General features: G+C 40.6%; 1 protein-coding gene across 1 annotated transcript in view; it reads left to right on the forward strand.

Annotated features, from left to right (window-relative positions):
- Positions 1 to 17657, forward strand: part of LOC148849637 (Insulinase (Peptidase family M16) family protein) — a 118161-nt gene that overhangs the window by 27102 nt on the left and 73402 nt on the right. Inside the window, exons 6-9 of the mRNA XM_088950056.1 lie at positions 949 to 1056; positions 1162 to 1350; positions 1505 to 1804; positions 13293 to 13394. Of these exons, the coding sequence (XP_088806182.1) occupies positions 949 to 1056; positions 1162 to 1350; positions 1505 to 1804; positions 13293 to 13394 (699 nt within the window). The remainder of the gene's footprint in view (positions 1 to 948; positions 1057 to 1161; positions 1351 to 1504; positions 1805 to 13292; positions 13395 to 17657) is intronic.

Here is a 17657-nt window from a genome sequence, read left to right on the forward strand (position 1 = left end):
ATTTCCTTGTTCGATTTTCTTTATTACTTTGTTAATAGGTAACTTGTAACTTTTATTGATTAAATAAAATAATTTTTATCAGTGCTTAAAAAACTATACTGGACCGTCCGGTAGGACCAGTTGAACCATGACCTGGGACCTTGGCCGGTTTGGTTTTACCCCAATAACTGCTTTTGCTAAAAAACCAGTGTAAACTGGTGAACTGGTCCCGGTTTCGTGAAACCGCCCGGTCTTTAACCAATTGAATTTTTAAAATGTGTTGAATAAGATTTGAACTCATGACCTCTTATTTTCATATATTGCTTAAATACCATTAGTCCACCTCTTAGCTTATGTTAATTAGTGACTCTTTATTGTACATATTACTTTATTATGCATCTATTTTAAAGAAAATGTAAATTAAGAGTCTTGAACTTTAGTTGTTTAAAAATTAAGGAACTTGCCACCCATACACCATATTTAAGTGTATTAAAAGTTGTAAAATATATTATATACAATATTTATATGACCTATAACATATATATATGTGTAAGCCACGTCATCATGGGCCGACCTCTGGTTCAACCCTGGTTGAACATCTGACCCGTGAACCTCTCTCCCTTCTCCAGTTCTATGCCTGGTTTGGTTCTCTGAACATTGATTTTTATGTACAAAGGAAGACAACACAGGCTGGCATTACCACCTGATCGATGGATTACATTTACAATCCATCAGTTGACCATTCCCCAATACAACTAATCCCTATTTGCCTCGTTCTTTTGCTTAGGAGTCAGCAAGAGAGTTTGCTAATCCATACACCAACTATGTTCTTTGTTATTTCTGAATTGATTACTTTTCTCTATTGAATTAGCATTTGCATCTCTGATACACACTGAAGTTCCTTTCATAGAAAATATATAATAGGATATGGTATATATGGGTGTTTAATAGTTGGTCTCTTTAATGTAGATAGCTTTCCACCCAAAATTCCTTGCTTCTCGGATTGAGAAAGAAAGACGAGCAATTCTGTCAGAACTACAAATGATGAATACAATAGAATACCGTGTTGATTGTCAGGCAAGTAGTGAAATCTAATTTATGCTTATAACATTCCGTTGCTTTTGTATATTGTGCATATCTTGGCCAATATGTTAATTGTTTTTATTGGTTTTCTGTATACAGTTGTTACAACACCTGCATTCAGAAAACAAGCTGAGCAAAAGATTCCCAATTGGATTGGAAGATCAGATTAAGAAGTGGGATGCAGATAAAATTAGGAAGTTTCATGAGCGATGGTACTTCCCTGCAAATGCAACCTTGTACATAGTGGGGGATATCGAAAACATTTCCAAGACAATTTATCAGATTGAAGTATGTTTCACCTCTACTTTAGATTTGTTTATAATGCAAGAATGTGGAAGTGTGCATCTAGGAACAATTTATGACTTATTTGTCTATTCCAGTGTGGTAATCCTTTTTTTAAGTTTCGATATGTTGTTTAACTTACAATTTTAGTATCTTGCAGGCTGTCTTTGGAAGAACAGGTGTTGAAAATGAAACAACTGCAGCACCAACTTCTAGTGCATTCAGTGCAATGGCAAGTTTTCTTGTTCCAAAGCTGCCAGTTGGTCTTGGTGGGGCTTTGTCTAATGAGAAGTCGGTTCTTCCCTTGGATCAATCCAAATCTATTAAAAAGGAAAGGCATGCATTTCGTCCTCCTGTCAAACATATATGGTCTCTACCAGGAAGTGGTGAGGATGCTAAGCCCCCCCAGATTTTTCAGCACGAGCTACTTCAAAATTTCTCTATAAATTTGTTCTGCAAGGTAAGCAATGGCTCAATTTTATTAATCTTGTCGTTGAAGCATGAGCAGTTGGATAAGGTTGTATTAACTTGACAGTATTTGAAATGTATAAACAAAATTATACCCTTCCATTAAAAGAGGGAAAAGATAAGTAAAACACCCACGAAAAAAGAACTCAAAATTTACTATTATGATTCGGCTTGCCCTTTCTCTGATAATAGCCAAGAATAGAGAAGAAGAAAGAAGAAAGAAAGAGAGAGAGAAAGGAGGAGAAAAGGAGAGAAGAAAAGTCTGATTCGAATGAGAGAAAAAATTACCTCTCCCATTCGGCCAGATATGTTTTATATTGCTAACATAATGGAAAAGACACATGTGCCCTTACTTAAGTGAGGGACACTAGTTCTAACATAATATTACACATCAACAACCTCAACATAAGTATAAAGATAGAAATACCCCTACATACTCGACACTAAAACTCCCCCTGAAGCTGGTGAGTATATATCATATAATCCCAGCTTGTTACATATGTAGTCCACTCTTCCCCAAATCAACCCTTTAGTAAATAAGTCTGCCCACTGGTTCCCTGTGTTAACATATGCAGTGTCTATCACTCCACTCAGCACCTTCTCTCTCACAAAGTGACAGTCAACCTCTACGTGCAAGGTTCTTTCATGAAACACCGGATTAGAAGAAATATGAACTACAACCTGATTGTCACAGTAGAGCTTCATTGGAGTGTTAACATTGTATCCTATCTCCTGTAGAAGGTTCCTTAGCCACACTAATTCACAAGTAGTGTGGCTAAGGAATTCCATGTTGAAATACAGATCTTCCAATCTGACAATTGTATCCTATCTCTCGCTGTACATGGGTATTTCTTATGCGTATTAGAGACGAAGTTCCCAAGATTGTGAAAGACTTCTAGAGGATGGTATTTACGCAATTCCATGTTGAAATACAAATCTTCCAATCTGACAATGTAAAAGAATACTTCCATGGTGAGCTCAATGAGTTCTTTGCCTCCCACTGGTCTATTCATAGGAGCTCATGCACCAGAACACCACAACAAAATGGTGTTGCAGAAAGAAAAAACAGACACCTCCTTGAGGTAGCTCGCGGGATGATGTTACACATGAGTGTTCCAAAAAGGTTTTGGATGGATGCTGTACTTGCAACTGCTTATGTCATCAATCGCATGCCCTCCAAAGTGCTGAACTACATGGCCCCTCATCAGTTGTTGTTCCCTCAATCCCCTTTATTTTCCATTCCCATGAGAGTTTTTGGTTCTCGTGCCTTCATCCATGATTTGTCTCCGTCTTGAGGTAAGTTAGACCCTCGGTCCATTCCTTGTATCTTTCTAGGGTATCCCTTCTCTCAAAAAGGGTATCAGTACTTTGATCCCGTTAATCATAAGTTTTTTGTGTTTATGGATGTGTCATTCTTTGAGTCTGAGCCATTCTTTCATGCTTCTCCTCAGGGGGAGAGTAGTAGTGTGGAAGAGGAGAAGCAGGTTCAGGTCTGCCAAGTCTCTCTTCCTTCTATTCCGGACATTGCTCCCTTTCGTGTCTTCCAACGTACACGTCGTAGAGATCAACAATGTGATAGAGATGTGGAGTAGCCAAACATTGAGCAACCGACACCGTTAGACTCCCAGGAGGTAAGCCCAATCCCTGTTGCATCTATTGATACCCCTACTACTGTGGATGACCTTGACATTCCTATTGCTCAAAGAAAGGGAGTCGGGTCATGCACTACCAAACACCCCATTACCCAGTTTGTCTCTTATGATCACATTTCCCCCTTATACTTAGCCTTTCTATCCGTAGTTGATTGCATCCCTGTTCTCAGAAATGTTGCAGAAGCCTTAAAATGCCCCGAATGGAAAGATGCCATGAAGGAGTAGATTAATGCTCTTCATAAAATTCAAACTTGGGAATTGGTGGATCTTCCAAAGGGGAAAGACCCCATGGGTGTAAGTGGGTGTTTACAGTTAAACACAAGGCAGACGGAACAATTGAAAGGTACAAAGCAAGATTAGTAGCCAAATGGTACACTCAAGTGTACGGGGTTGACTATGCTGAGACTTTTGCTCCAGTAGCTAAGATGAACTCAATTAGGGGTTCTCCTGTCATTAGTTGTTAATTTTGATTGGGAATTGCATCAACTGGACATAAAGAATGCTTTTTTGAATGGTGACTTAGAGGAGGAAGTATACATGGTTCAACTCCTTGGATTCTGTGCCAAGGGAAGTGAAAATAAGGTGTGCAAACTGAGAAAGCCTCTTTATGGTTTAAAACAATCTCCCAGAGCTTGGTTCAGTAAGTTTCACATGGCAGTTCAGCAGGTGGGCTTCAAACAATGTCAGTCTTATCATACACTCTTTGTGAAGAGATATCAGGAACAGGTTGTTGTATTGATAGTGTATGTGGATGATATCATCATTACAGGAAGTTGGAGTTCAAAAATACAAAAATTGAGACAATTCCTTGCATCTAATTTTGAAGTGAAAGATTTAGGTCCCCTGAAGTATTTCCTTGGAATTGAAGTCGCCTGCTCAGAAAAGGGTATCTTCATTTCTCAAAGGAAATACACCCTTGATCTATTATGGGACACAGGCAAATTAGGTGCAAGGCCAGTAGATACTCCCATGGATGTTGACCACAAGTTGGGTGACTGTAATGGTGAACCTCTGAAAGATGTGAAACAGTTCCAAAGGTTAGTGGGATAGCTGATTTATTTGTCCATGACCCGTCCAGACATTGCCTATTCAGTTGGGGTTCTAAGCCAATTCATGCACTTTCCTTAGAAACCACACATGGAGGTAGCAAAGAGAGTTCTTAGGTACTTGAAAAAGTATCCCGGAACAGGTCTACTATTCAGTAAACATAATCACCCAAAGGTGGAAGTCTTTACAGATGCTGATTGGGCAGGTGCTGTGGATGACAGAAAGTCCACGAGTGGGTATTGCACATTTGTGGGAGGAAACCTAGTGACTTGGAAAAGCAAGAAGCAAAGTGTGGTAGCAAGGTCAAGTGTTGAAGCTGAATATAGAGCTATGGCACATGGGGCGGCTGAAGTCCTTTGGCTAAAAAATCTTCTAGGAGAGCTTGGAGTTGTTGTTCATAATCCAATTCTCTTTACTATGACAACAAGGCAGCCATAAACATCACCAGCAACCCTGTCCTATATGAGAGGACCAAGCACATTGAGGTGGACAAACACTTCATAAGGGAAAAATTGGAAAAAAGGGAAATCTGCATCCCTTATGTCAACTCTAAGGAACAACTCGCTGATGTTCTCACAAAAGGGCTTCCATACTCGTGGCACAATGAGTTATGTGACAAGTTGGGCATGATAGACATATTCAGCCTAACTTGAGGGGAAGTGTTGTGAGGATTATTTAATTGTTATTTTATAGTTGCTGTTAGTGGGTTGTCCTCTTAAGATGCTGTCAGTCAGTTATTTTCTTTCTTTCTTATTAGTTTGTTTCTAGGGAGTGCCGCCAGGGGCATACTTGTAATTTCCATTCTTTTTATATTAAGTTAATATAAATAATGAACTGGCGGCAGCCAGAATAGGGATTTTCTTTTTCTCTCAATCATATCTTCCTCTTCTTCTCTTTCTCTCTCTCGTCTCTCTCTCTCCATGAATGATTACAATAAACATCTTGGATGCTTTGCAAAAAAGAAGACTGGTCTTTGCATCTCTCCTAACTGGTGTACCCTATGCAAAGCAATCGAAGAAAGTTATTTCCATATACCAATCACTTGCCCCTTTGTTGTAGGCCTATTGGAGAAGCTTTTTGGTCTTTTGGGGTGTAGGTGGACAGAACCGGAGCAGATTTGCAGTCTTTTTGACTCTACAACTTTCAGGTGGCCAAAGAGAAGAGGAAGAGTCTTGTGAAGATGTGCTAGAACTACTTTGGTGAGGAATGTTTTAGAGAAACAAAATGTCAGATTTTTTAATGATAAGGAGAGGGAGAGGGATCAGACTTGTATGCTGGAAAGTATTTTATGTAGGGCCATAAGCTGGGTAAAATCCTTGGACCTGTTCTCACCCTACTCTTTTGATGGTATAAGGAGGAATTAGGCGCATGTAGCCAAAAGTTCTGAAGACAGAAGCAATCCTTTGGTGGAATGGAAGCCTCTTGATGTAGGTGTGATTAAATTAAATTTTGATGGCAGCAGTTTGGGTAACCTGGGACCATCTGTAAAAGGGGAGTCTTCAGAAATGCTGCAGGCCAGATTGTAGATCTATTTTCCGGTCCTATAGGGATGAGAGATTCAGTTAATGCAGAAGTCCAAACTGTACTACAAGGATCAGAAATTGCAAAAGAGTTGGAAGTGGAGCATTTAATGATTGAAGGTGACTCCAAATTGGTTATTGGATGGCCAAAAAAGCTGGAGATGGCAGCCTGGCCCTACAGGGGGGCATTGAGAAGATTTAAGTGGCTAATGTCAAATATCTCCGTCACAGTTTAATGGGAAAGAAGATCGGCAAAAGGGCTGGCAGATTTCCTAGCCAAACAAGGAGCACATAGGAATTATCTGTTTTGGGCTCACTTGTAAGCTTTATGTTGTAGTTTAGAGGCTGCACCTCAGGCCTCTTTGTGGGGAGTTGTATAATGTATACTGTGTTTTTATTCTAATTAATAAAATTACTGTTACCTATCAAAAGATTAGCAATGATGTTATCTGTAGGAACCTAGGAGTAGCTCCAATAAGTGATAAAATGAGAGAGAGAGAGAGAGTAGATTAAGATGGTTTGAGCACGTCCATAGAAGACCCCCAATTGCACCAGTTAGAAGAAGTGATTTGTTACACATCGAAGGAGCTAGAAGAGCTCAGGGTAGACCAGAAAGGACATGGGTAGTAATAAGAAATGGTTTAAGCATTAATAATTTAACAGTGGATATGACTTTAAATAAAACGGATTGGTGAAAGAGGATTCGTGTAGCTGACCCCATATAGTTGGGTTAAGGTTTGGGTGATGATGATGATGCCATCATGGCTGATTTCAATGAGCTGTATTCTTACACAGGATATGTTGAAGAAAAAAGGCTATCATCTCCCTAACAGATGTGTGTTATGTTTTCTGAAGAGGAGAATATTATGCACTTGATGTTGCAATGCAATTTCGTTAAAGGGATCTGGTCCAACTTGTTCAATCTCTTTAAGATGACTGGTTGGGCGCCAATGGACTCTGCTGGAATCTTGGGATAAAGTTCGGATGATGATGATGATGGCTGATTTCAATGGGCTGTATTCTTACACAGGATATGTTGAAGAAAAGAGGCTATCATCTCCCAAACAGATGTGTATTATGTTTTCTGAAGAGGAGAATATTTTGCACTTGATGTTAAAATGCAATTTCGTGAAAGGGATCTGGTCCTACTTCAAGCTCTTTAAGGTGACTGGTTGGGCGCCAATGGACTCTGCTGGAATCTTTGGTGGCTGTCTAAGAGTTTTTGGAAGTCCTAAAGCAAAAGTAATATGGAGATGCAATCTGTTTGCTGTCTGCTGGGAGGTTTGGAGGGAGAGGAACAAGAGGATCTTTGAAGGGAAAATGAAAAACTTGGTAAAGGTTGGGGCGGCAATCTATTCATTAACTGTTGGCTGGGTGTTGGTGCTTCGAGAATTTGAAGGACTAAAGAAAGAAGATTTTGGTTCTGACTTTTGGCATACTTTGAGGGATTAAGAATTTTGGCTTGGCTCTTGTACTCTGCACTCTGTCCTTTTGTTTTATGAGACTTAGTTTCTGTTTTCAGGCCTGAGATATCAGAGGAGAGGAAGAGAGGAAGGAGGAAGAAGAGGAAGAGAGAAGAGGGAAGAGAGAAGAACGTTTAGATTCAAAACTAGGAGCTGGCGGCTCCAGTTCTCTTTACTTTTTATATTAGGGCGACCTGACTTAAAATAAAAGAGGTGCAGAATTACAAGATTGCCCCTGCGGCACTAAAGAACAGAAAAATATAAAAAACTGCTAGGAGAACTAGCGGATTTCAACACTCCCCCTCAAGTTGGGACATAGATATCAATCATGCCCAACTTGTCACATAAATCATTGTGCCGCGGATGATGTAACCCCTTGGTAAAGATGTCTGCAAGTTGATTTGTGGAGCTGACATGTGGAGTGCACACTTCCCCATTTACAATTTTTTCCCTTATAAAATGCTTGTCAACCACAATACAAGGATATGGGGCCATCAACAGGAAGCCCCAATTCATTCAACAAGTTCTTTATCCACATAACTTCAGCCACTCCATGGGACATAGCTCTATATTCAGCTTCAACACTAGACCTTGCCACAACATTCTGTTTCTTGCTTCTCCACGTGACTAGGTTTCCTCCCAGAAGGGTACAATACCCACCAGTAGACTTTCTGTCATCAATTGATCTGGCTCAGTCAGCATCAGTATACACCTTAACCCTCAAGTGACCATTCTTCTGGAAAAGTAAACCAGCCCCTGGGAACTTCTTTAGGTACCTGAGGATTTTATCTGCTGCCTCTAAGTGTGTAGTCTTAGGAGCATGCATAAATTGGCTAAGAACACCCACAACATAAGCAATGTCCGGCCGTGTCATAGACAAATATAATAGTCTGCCTACAAGTCTTTGGAATTATTTCACATCCTTTGATAGTCTCACCCTGACAATCACCCAATCTGTGGTTTGGATGAAAGGGGGAGTCAACATTCTTGACTCCAAGTTTTCCTATATCCTATAATAAATCTAGGATGTATTTTCTTTGAGAAATGAAGATCCCCCTTTTTGAACGGGCCACTTCAATTCCAAGAAAATACTTCAAGGGACCTAGATCTTTCACTTCAAACTGACTGGATAGGAACTCCTTTAGTCTCTAAATTTCCACCTTCTTGTCGCCTGTGATCATTATGTCGTCAACATACACTATCAAGGCTGCAATTTTTCCCTCTCCTTTTTTCACAAATAATGTATGATCAGTCTGACACTGCTTATAACCAATCTGCTGAACGACTAGATGAAACTTGTTGAACCAAGCTCTCAGTGATTGTTTTAGTCCATACAAGGACTTCTTTAACCTACACACCTTTTTTTCTTGGTCTTGAGCATAAAAACCAGGAGATTGCACCATGTACACCTCCTCTTAAAGATCACCATTTAGGAAGGCATTTTTAATATCTAACTGGTGGAGATCCCAATCAAGATTGGCAGCAAGAGAAAAAAGAACTCTGATGGAACATGTTAGCAACCAGAGCAAATGTCTTTGCATAGTCTACTCCATACACCTGAGTAAACTCTTTCGCCACCAACTGAGCTTTATACCTTTCTACTATACCATCAGCCCTATGCTTTACTACAAAAACCTACTTGCACCCTACCGGTTTCTTTCCCATAGGAAGATCCACTAATTCCCATGTACCTTTTTTATTTAATGCATCCATTTCTTCTTTCATTGCATCTGTCCACTCAGGTATTGAAAGAGCTTCTGCCACATTTTTGGGGATAGGAATACTGTTAATGGAAGAGGGAAAAGCACGAAAAGAGTATGAGATGTTCTCATATGAGATAAAGTGGGAGATAGGATGTTTGGTGGTACAAGACTTAACTCCCTTCCTTTGTGCAATAGGGATGTCAAGGTCATTGGCAGAAGAAGAATCAATGGCAATAGGATCAGAAATGTCAACAGGAATAATGGTACCTGGTGGGGTGGGATCTGTCCCCGATGAATCTGATGATGTTGGCGGTACAGTTTCAAGTTGATCCACAACTTTTGAACCCGACTGGCCCTTGCGGCGATGGAGGAAGACACGGAACGAAGGAGGGTCAGGTAGAGGAGGTAGCACTTGAAATTGTTTCTCCTCCACCCTATTCTCCCTCTGAGGAGAAACCGGATAGAAATGATCACTCTTAAAGAAAGACACATCCATAGAAACATAGTATTTTCGAGAAACAGGATTGAAACAACGATAACCCTTTTGAGAAGACGGATAGCCCAAGAAGATACAAGGGAGAGCACGAGGGTCATGCTTACCATGGGTAGGACACAAATTTTGGACAAAGCAACGACAACCAAACACCTGAATGGGAATAGAGAAAAGGGGGGCTTTAGGGAATAGCAACCGATGAGGGGCCTTGTACTCTAACACCCGAGATGGCATACGGTTGATGAGATAGGTAGCACATAATACAACATCCAACCAAAAACGTTTTGGAATACTCATATGGATGAGTAACCCACTAGCCACTTCAAGTAGATGGCGGTTTTTTCTTTCTACAACACCATTTTGTTGAGGAGTTTTGGCACAAGAGCTACAGTGGATAGATCCGCACGAAGCAAAGAACTCCGTGAGATCACTGTGGAAGTATACTTTGGCATTGTCAGATTGGAAAATTTGGATCTCTGTCTTAAATTGGGTGAATATCATGTGTTGGAAGTCTTTTACAATTTTTGGTACTTCATCCCTGGACCACATGGGGTACACCCATGCATATCGAGAATAGTCATCAATAAAGGTAATGAAATATTTATAGCCAAGCTCAGATGGTAAAGTAACAGGGTCCCAAACATCAGAATAAACAATATGGAAAGGAAAATCAGATTTATTATTTCTTGGAGGAAAATGATTTCTACAATGTTTGCTCAATTGAAAAGTTTGACATTTGAACTTAGACGCCGACACTGATTTACATAAATCCGGAAGTAAGATTTTTAGCGACTCAAAACTCAATGGCCGTAAGACTAGCTTTGTTCTCCAGCATGTAGAGGCCATCCACCATACAACCTCTACCAATCATCTTCCCCGAGTCCAAATCTTGTACAACACAAGAAGGGAAAAAGGTCACTAAACAATTTAAAGAATTTGTAATGCTACTGACAGAAAACAAGTTTATAGGTAATTTCGGGACATGTAATGCATTAGAAAGGGTAAGTCCAAAAGGAAGGGTTATGGTTCCTTGACTAGCTGTGGTGGAAAAAGAACCATCAGCTAATCTCACTTTGTCCCTACCGGATAAAAATTGATAGGACTGAAAACAATTTGACTTACCTGTCATATGGTTTGAGGCTCCAGAGTCAATTATCCAAGGGGAGTCAGGTGAACGGGAAGACACATGGAAGGTTGTGGCAAGATTACCATTACTTGAAGTAGATGCAAAAGAAGTCAAGGTAGGAGGAGCAGAATCCATTTGACGGATTGCTCTCCCATACATATCCAAGCAGTTACGGAAAGAATTAATGATATCTTCTCGGGGATCGGCAACGGATGGGCGGTCCTGGTGAATAGCAGTAAATGGTAGAGGCTCCTGAGAAGCCAAGTTTGCTATATTAAACCGTCTTTGACTTTGCTGTCCTGGCTTCTTATTCTGATCTGATTTCTTACTCAACTCTTGGGCCCACTTTGGCTTTCCATGGAGGTCTCAGCAAGTATCTCGGGTATGTCTGACCTTCTGGCAACGAGTACACCACAACTTATCCTTATCATCCACTCTCTTTTGGGAGTCGCCCTTCTTAAAGGAATTATTGCTTCCTGCACCTATACTCCCTTTAGCCACTAAGGCAATCTGCTCCTCCTTAGAGCTATTCATCACAATGCGCCTACTCTCTTTAGACTATACTATAGCATACACTTCTTGCACTGGAGGAAGATCTTTACTTCCTAATATCTGAACTTTGAGGGACTCGTATATGGGATTCAGCCCCTAAAGGAAGGCAAAGACCCGTTGTTGGGAAACTGGAGCCTTGTAGGCTTTAGCATCAGCATCACACTTCCAATCAATGTTCTGATAGTGATCTAGTTCCTTCTAGATTGAGGTCAAATCTGAATGGTAGGCTGAGAGAGTCCTCTCCCCCTGCTTACAAGTAGATGAGGCAGCTTGCAATTGGTATATTTTGGCATAGTGGCGTTGCTCTGAATAGGTAGATTTTGCCTGCTCCCAAATCTCAACAGCTGTTTCAGCCCGCATGGAAGTCTTCCTGGCTGGAGGCAACATAGATAGTAACAGCCATGACGTCACCATGCTGTTTTCCTGATCCCACCTATCATGTTCTGCCCCCTAAGACTTTGGTTCTTTAGTTTTACCATTAATGCAGCCTACCTTTCCCCTGGCTGTTATGTATAGTTTGATTCCCCTTGACCATTCTTGGTAGTTAAGACCATCAAATGGTATCACAGCCATGGGAAAACTCAATCCCTCACTCACTTCACCTTGACTTTGGGACCCACTAGACAATAGAATCTTCAGAAGACTTATTTTAGACTTAGGTTTCCGGATCAGGTCTGTTCATAGAAGGTTACAGTTCAGCCACTGTTCAATTTCAGTTCAGTCAGTTCAGTCCCCAGTTCAGTCGAAGTTCAAACTATGTTCAGTCACAGTTCAGTTAAAGTTCAAACCCTAATTCAGTTCAGCCACAGTTACAGTTAAGTCCCCAATTCTACAGTTCAGTCCAGCCACAGTTACAACTCAGTCAAGGTAGCCGACCACTGTCTTATAGTTACAGGTCATTTAGACCTACACTGCCCAGTTGACTAGGTAAAAAAAACAGGATCACACGATCCAAAGTTCAAGGGAACTTATCAGTTTCAGGTCATCTAGACCTCCAAAAAAGCACTTACCTGGGTACAAGAGAGGATCACTCGATCCTCAGAAGATAGATTTATCTTCGCAGTATCAGTTTCAGGTCATCTAGACCTCCAAAAAAGCACTTACCTGGGCACACGGCCAAGGAAGAAGAGAAGATAAACAGAACCCCCTTCAGATCAGTCTGATCTGCTTCTTGATCAGATTCAATCGACAGCAAGAAGAGTCCAAAAAAGAAACCTTATCACACTTTTTCTGATCTCAGAAGGCCAGCTCTGATGCCATGTTTTCAGGACTGAGATATCAGAGAAGGAGAGGAAGAGAGGAAGGAGGAAGAAGAGGAAGAGAGAAGAGAGAAAAATGTTTAGATTCAAAACTAGGAGCTGGTGGCTCCAGCTCTCTTTACTTTTTATATTAGGGTGACCCAACTTAAAATAAAAGAGGTGTGAAATTATAAGATTGCCCCTGCGGCACTAAAGAACAGAAATATAAAAAACTGCTAGGAGAACTAGTGGATTTCAACAGTTTCTGCTTGTTGGCGTTTTTGTTGGATGACTCCTTGTCACCTGTGTTAGTTGTATCTTTTTATTACAGTAATAAAATTTTCTTTTTTATTTATCTTAAAAAATGATGATGATGATGGCCATGTTACATATTTTATAGTACTAATGTTATAAAGCATACCTAGAAGTGTCAATGTGGTATCCTGTGCCATATCTGGCATGTAGCATGTCCAGCAATAGTACTTTAGGCAAGCAAATGTATCTGGATATCATTGATTTTGGTTATTCATATCTATTAACTTGTAATAGTTGAAGTGAAATGACCTACCCTATATAAATAATATTTGTTCTTTAGTTCATTTCTTTTGATTGGGAATTGCTAGTTCAAACTACTGGATTTTAGGGTTTCCTTTTAATAATTTTTCTCCATTGTGAGTTTGTTGCAGATTCCTGTGAACAAGGTTAGAACATATGGTGACTTGCGCAATGTTCTGATGAAGAGAATATTTTTGTCAGCTTTGCATTTTCGGATCAACACAAGATACAAGGTACAGTTTATAATTATGTTTGTGATTTGAAACTTTCCTTTTTCCCTCTTTACCACTGACACTTACCTGTTCTCTTTTTGGCCATAGCTCAACTTTGGATTATCAATGACAACTTTATGCATAACCACAACATGTTATTTTTAGGATTGACTATGTGAATGTTGTTCATCCATTCTGCATTACCCAAGCCCATATTTTCTACTAAGGCATAAGAAGTCAAAACTTCCCTCACCAAAAGAAGCAAGGTCTCCTTTTTCCTTGTTTTTAATCAATAACTAAAAGTTATTAATGATTGAAATAGCAGCATTAGCTGCATTACATAGAAAAGGTATCTGTAAAGAGAGGAGACCTACCCACAAAATTGAAAATACACCACAAGGGTAAAATCCCTACAAGAATGAAAACAAAGGAAAGAGCTAAATCAGAAATTCAGAATGGAATAGCCCCAATACAAAATCTATCTCCAAGCACCTTCCATCACTAGTAAATCAGCTGCATAGTTAACTGATCTTGGAGATCAATGGTATGAGGGTTGAGCTTCCCCCACTGCTGACTACACCTCTCTAATGGATGGATAAGCCTTCCAGAGCATGGGACTTTACCAGGTATTGAGCTAATTAAAACCTTGAATCACTCTCAATGATCAGAGGCTTAAGACCTATGGAGAAACAAAGTTTGATCCCTTGAAGCATTATAGAAATCTGCTTTTGTTGAATCACATTTTCACTCCAATTCCACATTGCCTAGGATTACCAATAGAGCACTGAGCACCCATTGAAATTTAGCTTGGCAAAATCCTTAGGGAAGGGATCCATCTTGAAACATTCTAGTCAGAGGGGATTTTTCCACTGTATGACACTCCCTAATAAGGGAGTCCACTGAACTCCTAAATATCTCCTCCAATAACTAATGAATGTATCTGGTGTAAGTGATCTTTGCCATTTCCTCAGAGTGATTGGTAACCATTAAAAGCCTTGGCATACCTCTCCTATCGCACACTTTAACTTGGGGTCAAGTTTTTCAATGATGCAGAAAACTATTACGAATGGGTCATAAGTTCAGACTGTTCAGTACAAATTTGCAAGCCCATTTTTAATGGGTAGGACAATCCTCACTTTTGTGAAAATCCTGCTACCTAAAGTTTATCGCTTTTCTTAGTTTAAACTGACAAATGAGACCATGTGTGTAGCCACTCTTGCATGTCCAAGTTAGAAATGTTTGGAAGGGGAATATTGCAAGAAGATACTGTGGGGATATCTTGTTTTTATTTTTTGTTTTTCTCTTTGTTGTTGTTTTATTAGATTGCTTGGGTATTAAGTTTACTACCTCTCTCAATATGTAGTTATTTTCTTTCTCACTTTTAAAATTAATGGATGAGCTAATAAACTATTCTTTTATTTGTTTGCAACTCTTGGTCATTGTATATAGATTGGATTGCTCCCTTTGGAAAAACTGTCAGCCTTAGGAAATAGGATTCTCCTTGCTTTCCTTTTTTGTTCTCCTTCTTTATTTTCTCTATGAAGATGATCAAGACTGCTATCAGTCTTGGACACCAAGGAATTTCAGGTTCGAACAGAAGAGAAAGTGAAAAGAAAGAGGAGAAAGATTAGTGAGAGAGCAGTAGAACACAGGTTTGAAAGGAAGGACAGGTTCTGAATGATCTGCCGCCACTACTTCAATTTAATATTTATATGTTATGCTAGTTACATGAAAGGACATATTTGCCATTGGTGTTTACATCATAACACTTAACAATATAAGAAACTGAAAAATAAATAACAGAACTAGAATAACAGAAAAACATAACAGATAGACTAGGTATATTCTACCCTATGGACGGAGTGGCCCCACAGCTGTGGGGCCCACACCAGTTTCTCTACACTCCTCCTCAAGTTGGGAATAAATGTTTATCATTCCCAACTTGGATAGATCCGCTTCTAGCTTCTTTCTTGATACAGCTTTAGTGAGGGTATTTGCTAGTTGCATACTGGATGTGATGTAAGGGAGGCATATTTCTTGAGATGAGACCCTCTCTCGTACAAAATATCGGTCAACTTCAATGTGTTTGGTTCTGTCATGCTGCACTAGATTATGTGCTATATTAATGGCTGCTTGGTTATCGCAATACAACATCAGAGGCTTCTCATACTCAATACCCAACTCCTCAAGTAGAGATCTTAGCCATAGGATTTCAGCCACTCTGTTGGCCATGGACCTGTATTCTGCTTCAGCACTAGACCGGGAGACAACACTTTGTTTCTTACTTCTCTAGGAGACAATGTTTCCTCCCACAAGGGCATAATATCCTGAGGTAGACCGTCTGTCATCAACACTCCCTGTCCAATCGGCATCTGTATAGACCTCCACCTTCATGTGGTTATTGTTCTTGAACAGTATACCCCTACCCGGGCATCTCTTCAAGTAGGCTAAAATTCTTTCTGCCGCAAGAAGATGTGTGGTTCTAGGAGAATGCATGTACTGGTTGACAACACTAACAACATAAGTAATATCCGGCCAAGTGAGGCAGAGATATAAAAGCTTTGCTACCAACCGCTGGAACATAACTTTGTCTTCAAGTAGCTCCCCACTCTTTGCACTAATCCTGTGGTTCTGTTCAGTGGGTGTATCTGCAGGTTTGACACCCAGCTTTCCAGTTTCAGCCGACAGATCTAAAACATATTTCCTCTGAGAGACGAAGATCCCTTGTTTAGATCTAGCAACCTCAATGCCCAAAAAATACCGTAGTGTACCCAGATCTTTCACCTCAAACTCTTGATGAAGGAGCTGTTTGAGGGACTCAATCTCATGGCTGTCATTTCCTGTCACCACAATATCATCAACATATACTGCAAGTAGTGTTAGTGAAGACTCCACCCTATTGATGAACAGTGTATGATCTGACTGGGCCTATACATAACTGAACTTTCCAAGAGCTAGTCTGAATCTGTCGAGCCAAGCCCTAGGTGACTGCTTCAAACCATACAATGCCTTATTGAGCCGGCATACCTTCTTACCTGTCTCTGTATCATATCCAGGAGGCAACTACATGTAAACCTCTTCCTGCAACTCCCCTTCAGGAAGGCATTTTTAACATCCATTTGGTACAAAGGCCAAGTGTGGTTTGCTGCAAGAGATAATAGAACCCGAATGGTGGTCATCTTGGCTACCGAGGCAAATGTCTCCAAGTAATCTATACCATAAGTCTGAATGAACCCTTTTGCAACTAGCCGAGCTTTGTACCTCTCAATGGATCCATTCGCATTGTGCTTCACTGTAAATACCCATCTGCATCCAACTGATTTCTTTCCTTTGGGCAAGTCAACTAGCTCCCAGGTATTATTTTTCAATAGGGCATCCATTTCAACTTGCATTGCACCTCTCCACTCTGGGGCTGATAGGGCCTCTTGCACTGTTCTTGGAATAGGGACATTGGAAATGGAACTAAGGTAGGACTTGTAGGTAGGAGATAGGCGATCATAGGATAAAAAATGGGAAATACAGTGGGCTGTAGATGTGGTACAATGTTGTTTCCCTTTACAGACTGCAATTGGAAGATCAAGGTCATCTGTAGGAGGTGAAATGGCAACAATAGAAGAAGTCTCTGTGGGTCTTGGGACTGTAATGTCTGGACCTGGAGCCGTAGATGAGATTAGAGCTGGCCTGGACTGTTGATGATCGGGATCAACCTGCCTGCACCGCCTGTGATAGACCCTCAACTCTTGATCCCTCTGACCACCCTCACCATTGCAGCTCCCCCTTAACTCCTGATCCCTCTGACCACCCTCACCATTGCAGCTCCCCCTTAACTCCTGATCCCTCTGGCCACCCTCACCATTGCAGCTCCCATCACCCAATGGAATAGGTAAAGGAACTACCCCACTCTCACAGCTCTCCCCCTGAAGACAAGGACTTAAACCCCTACTCTCACTGCTCTCCCCCTGAGGAGAAACCCAAGGATAATAGGGTGTCTCCTCAAAGAAAGTGACATCCATGGAGACGAACTTCCTCCCTATGACAGGATCATAGCAGCAATACCCCTTTTGAGTTTGTGCATAACGAAGGAAAATGCATTTGGAGGCCTTGGGTTCAAACTTGGAGTGATGGGGTTTGAGAAGCTGAACAAAGCAGGTACAACCGAATGTTTTAAGGGGAATAGAAAACAACTCCTCATGTGGGTATAGAAGGGAAAAAGGAGATCGCAAATCAAAGAACCCTGGAAGGAATCCGATTAATAAGATATACCGCCGTGAGGATAGCATCACC

Source organism: Nelumbo lutea, chromosome 6 (assembly GCF_056320005.1).
Source record: "Nelumbo lutea isolate HS-2025 chromosome 6, American lotus-T2T, whole genome shotgun sequence".
NCBI classification, from domain to species: domain Eukaryota; kingdom Viridiplantae; phylum Streptophyta; class Magnoliopsida; order Proteales; family Nelumbonaceae; genus Nelumbo; species Nelumbo lutea.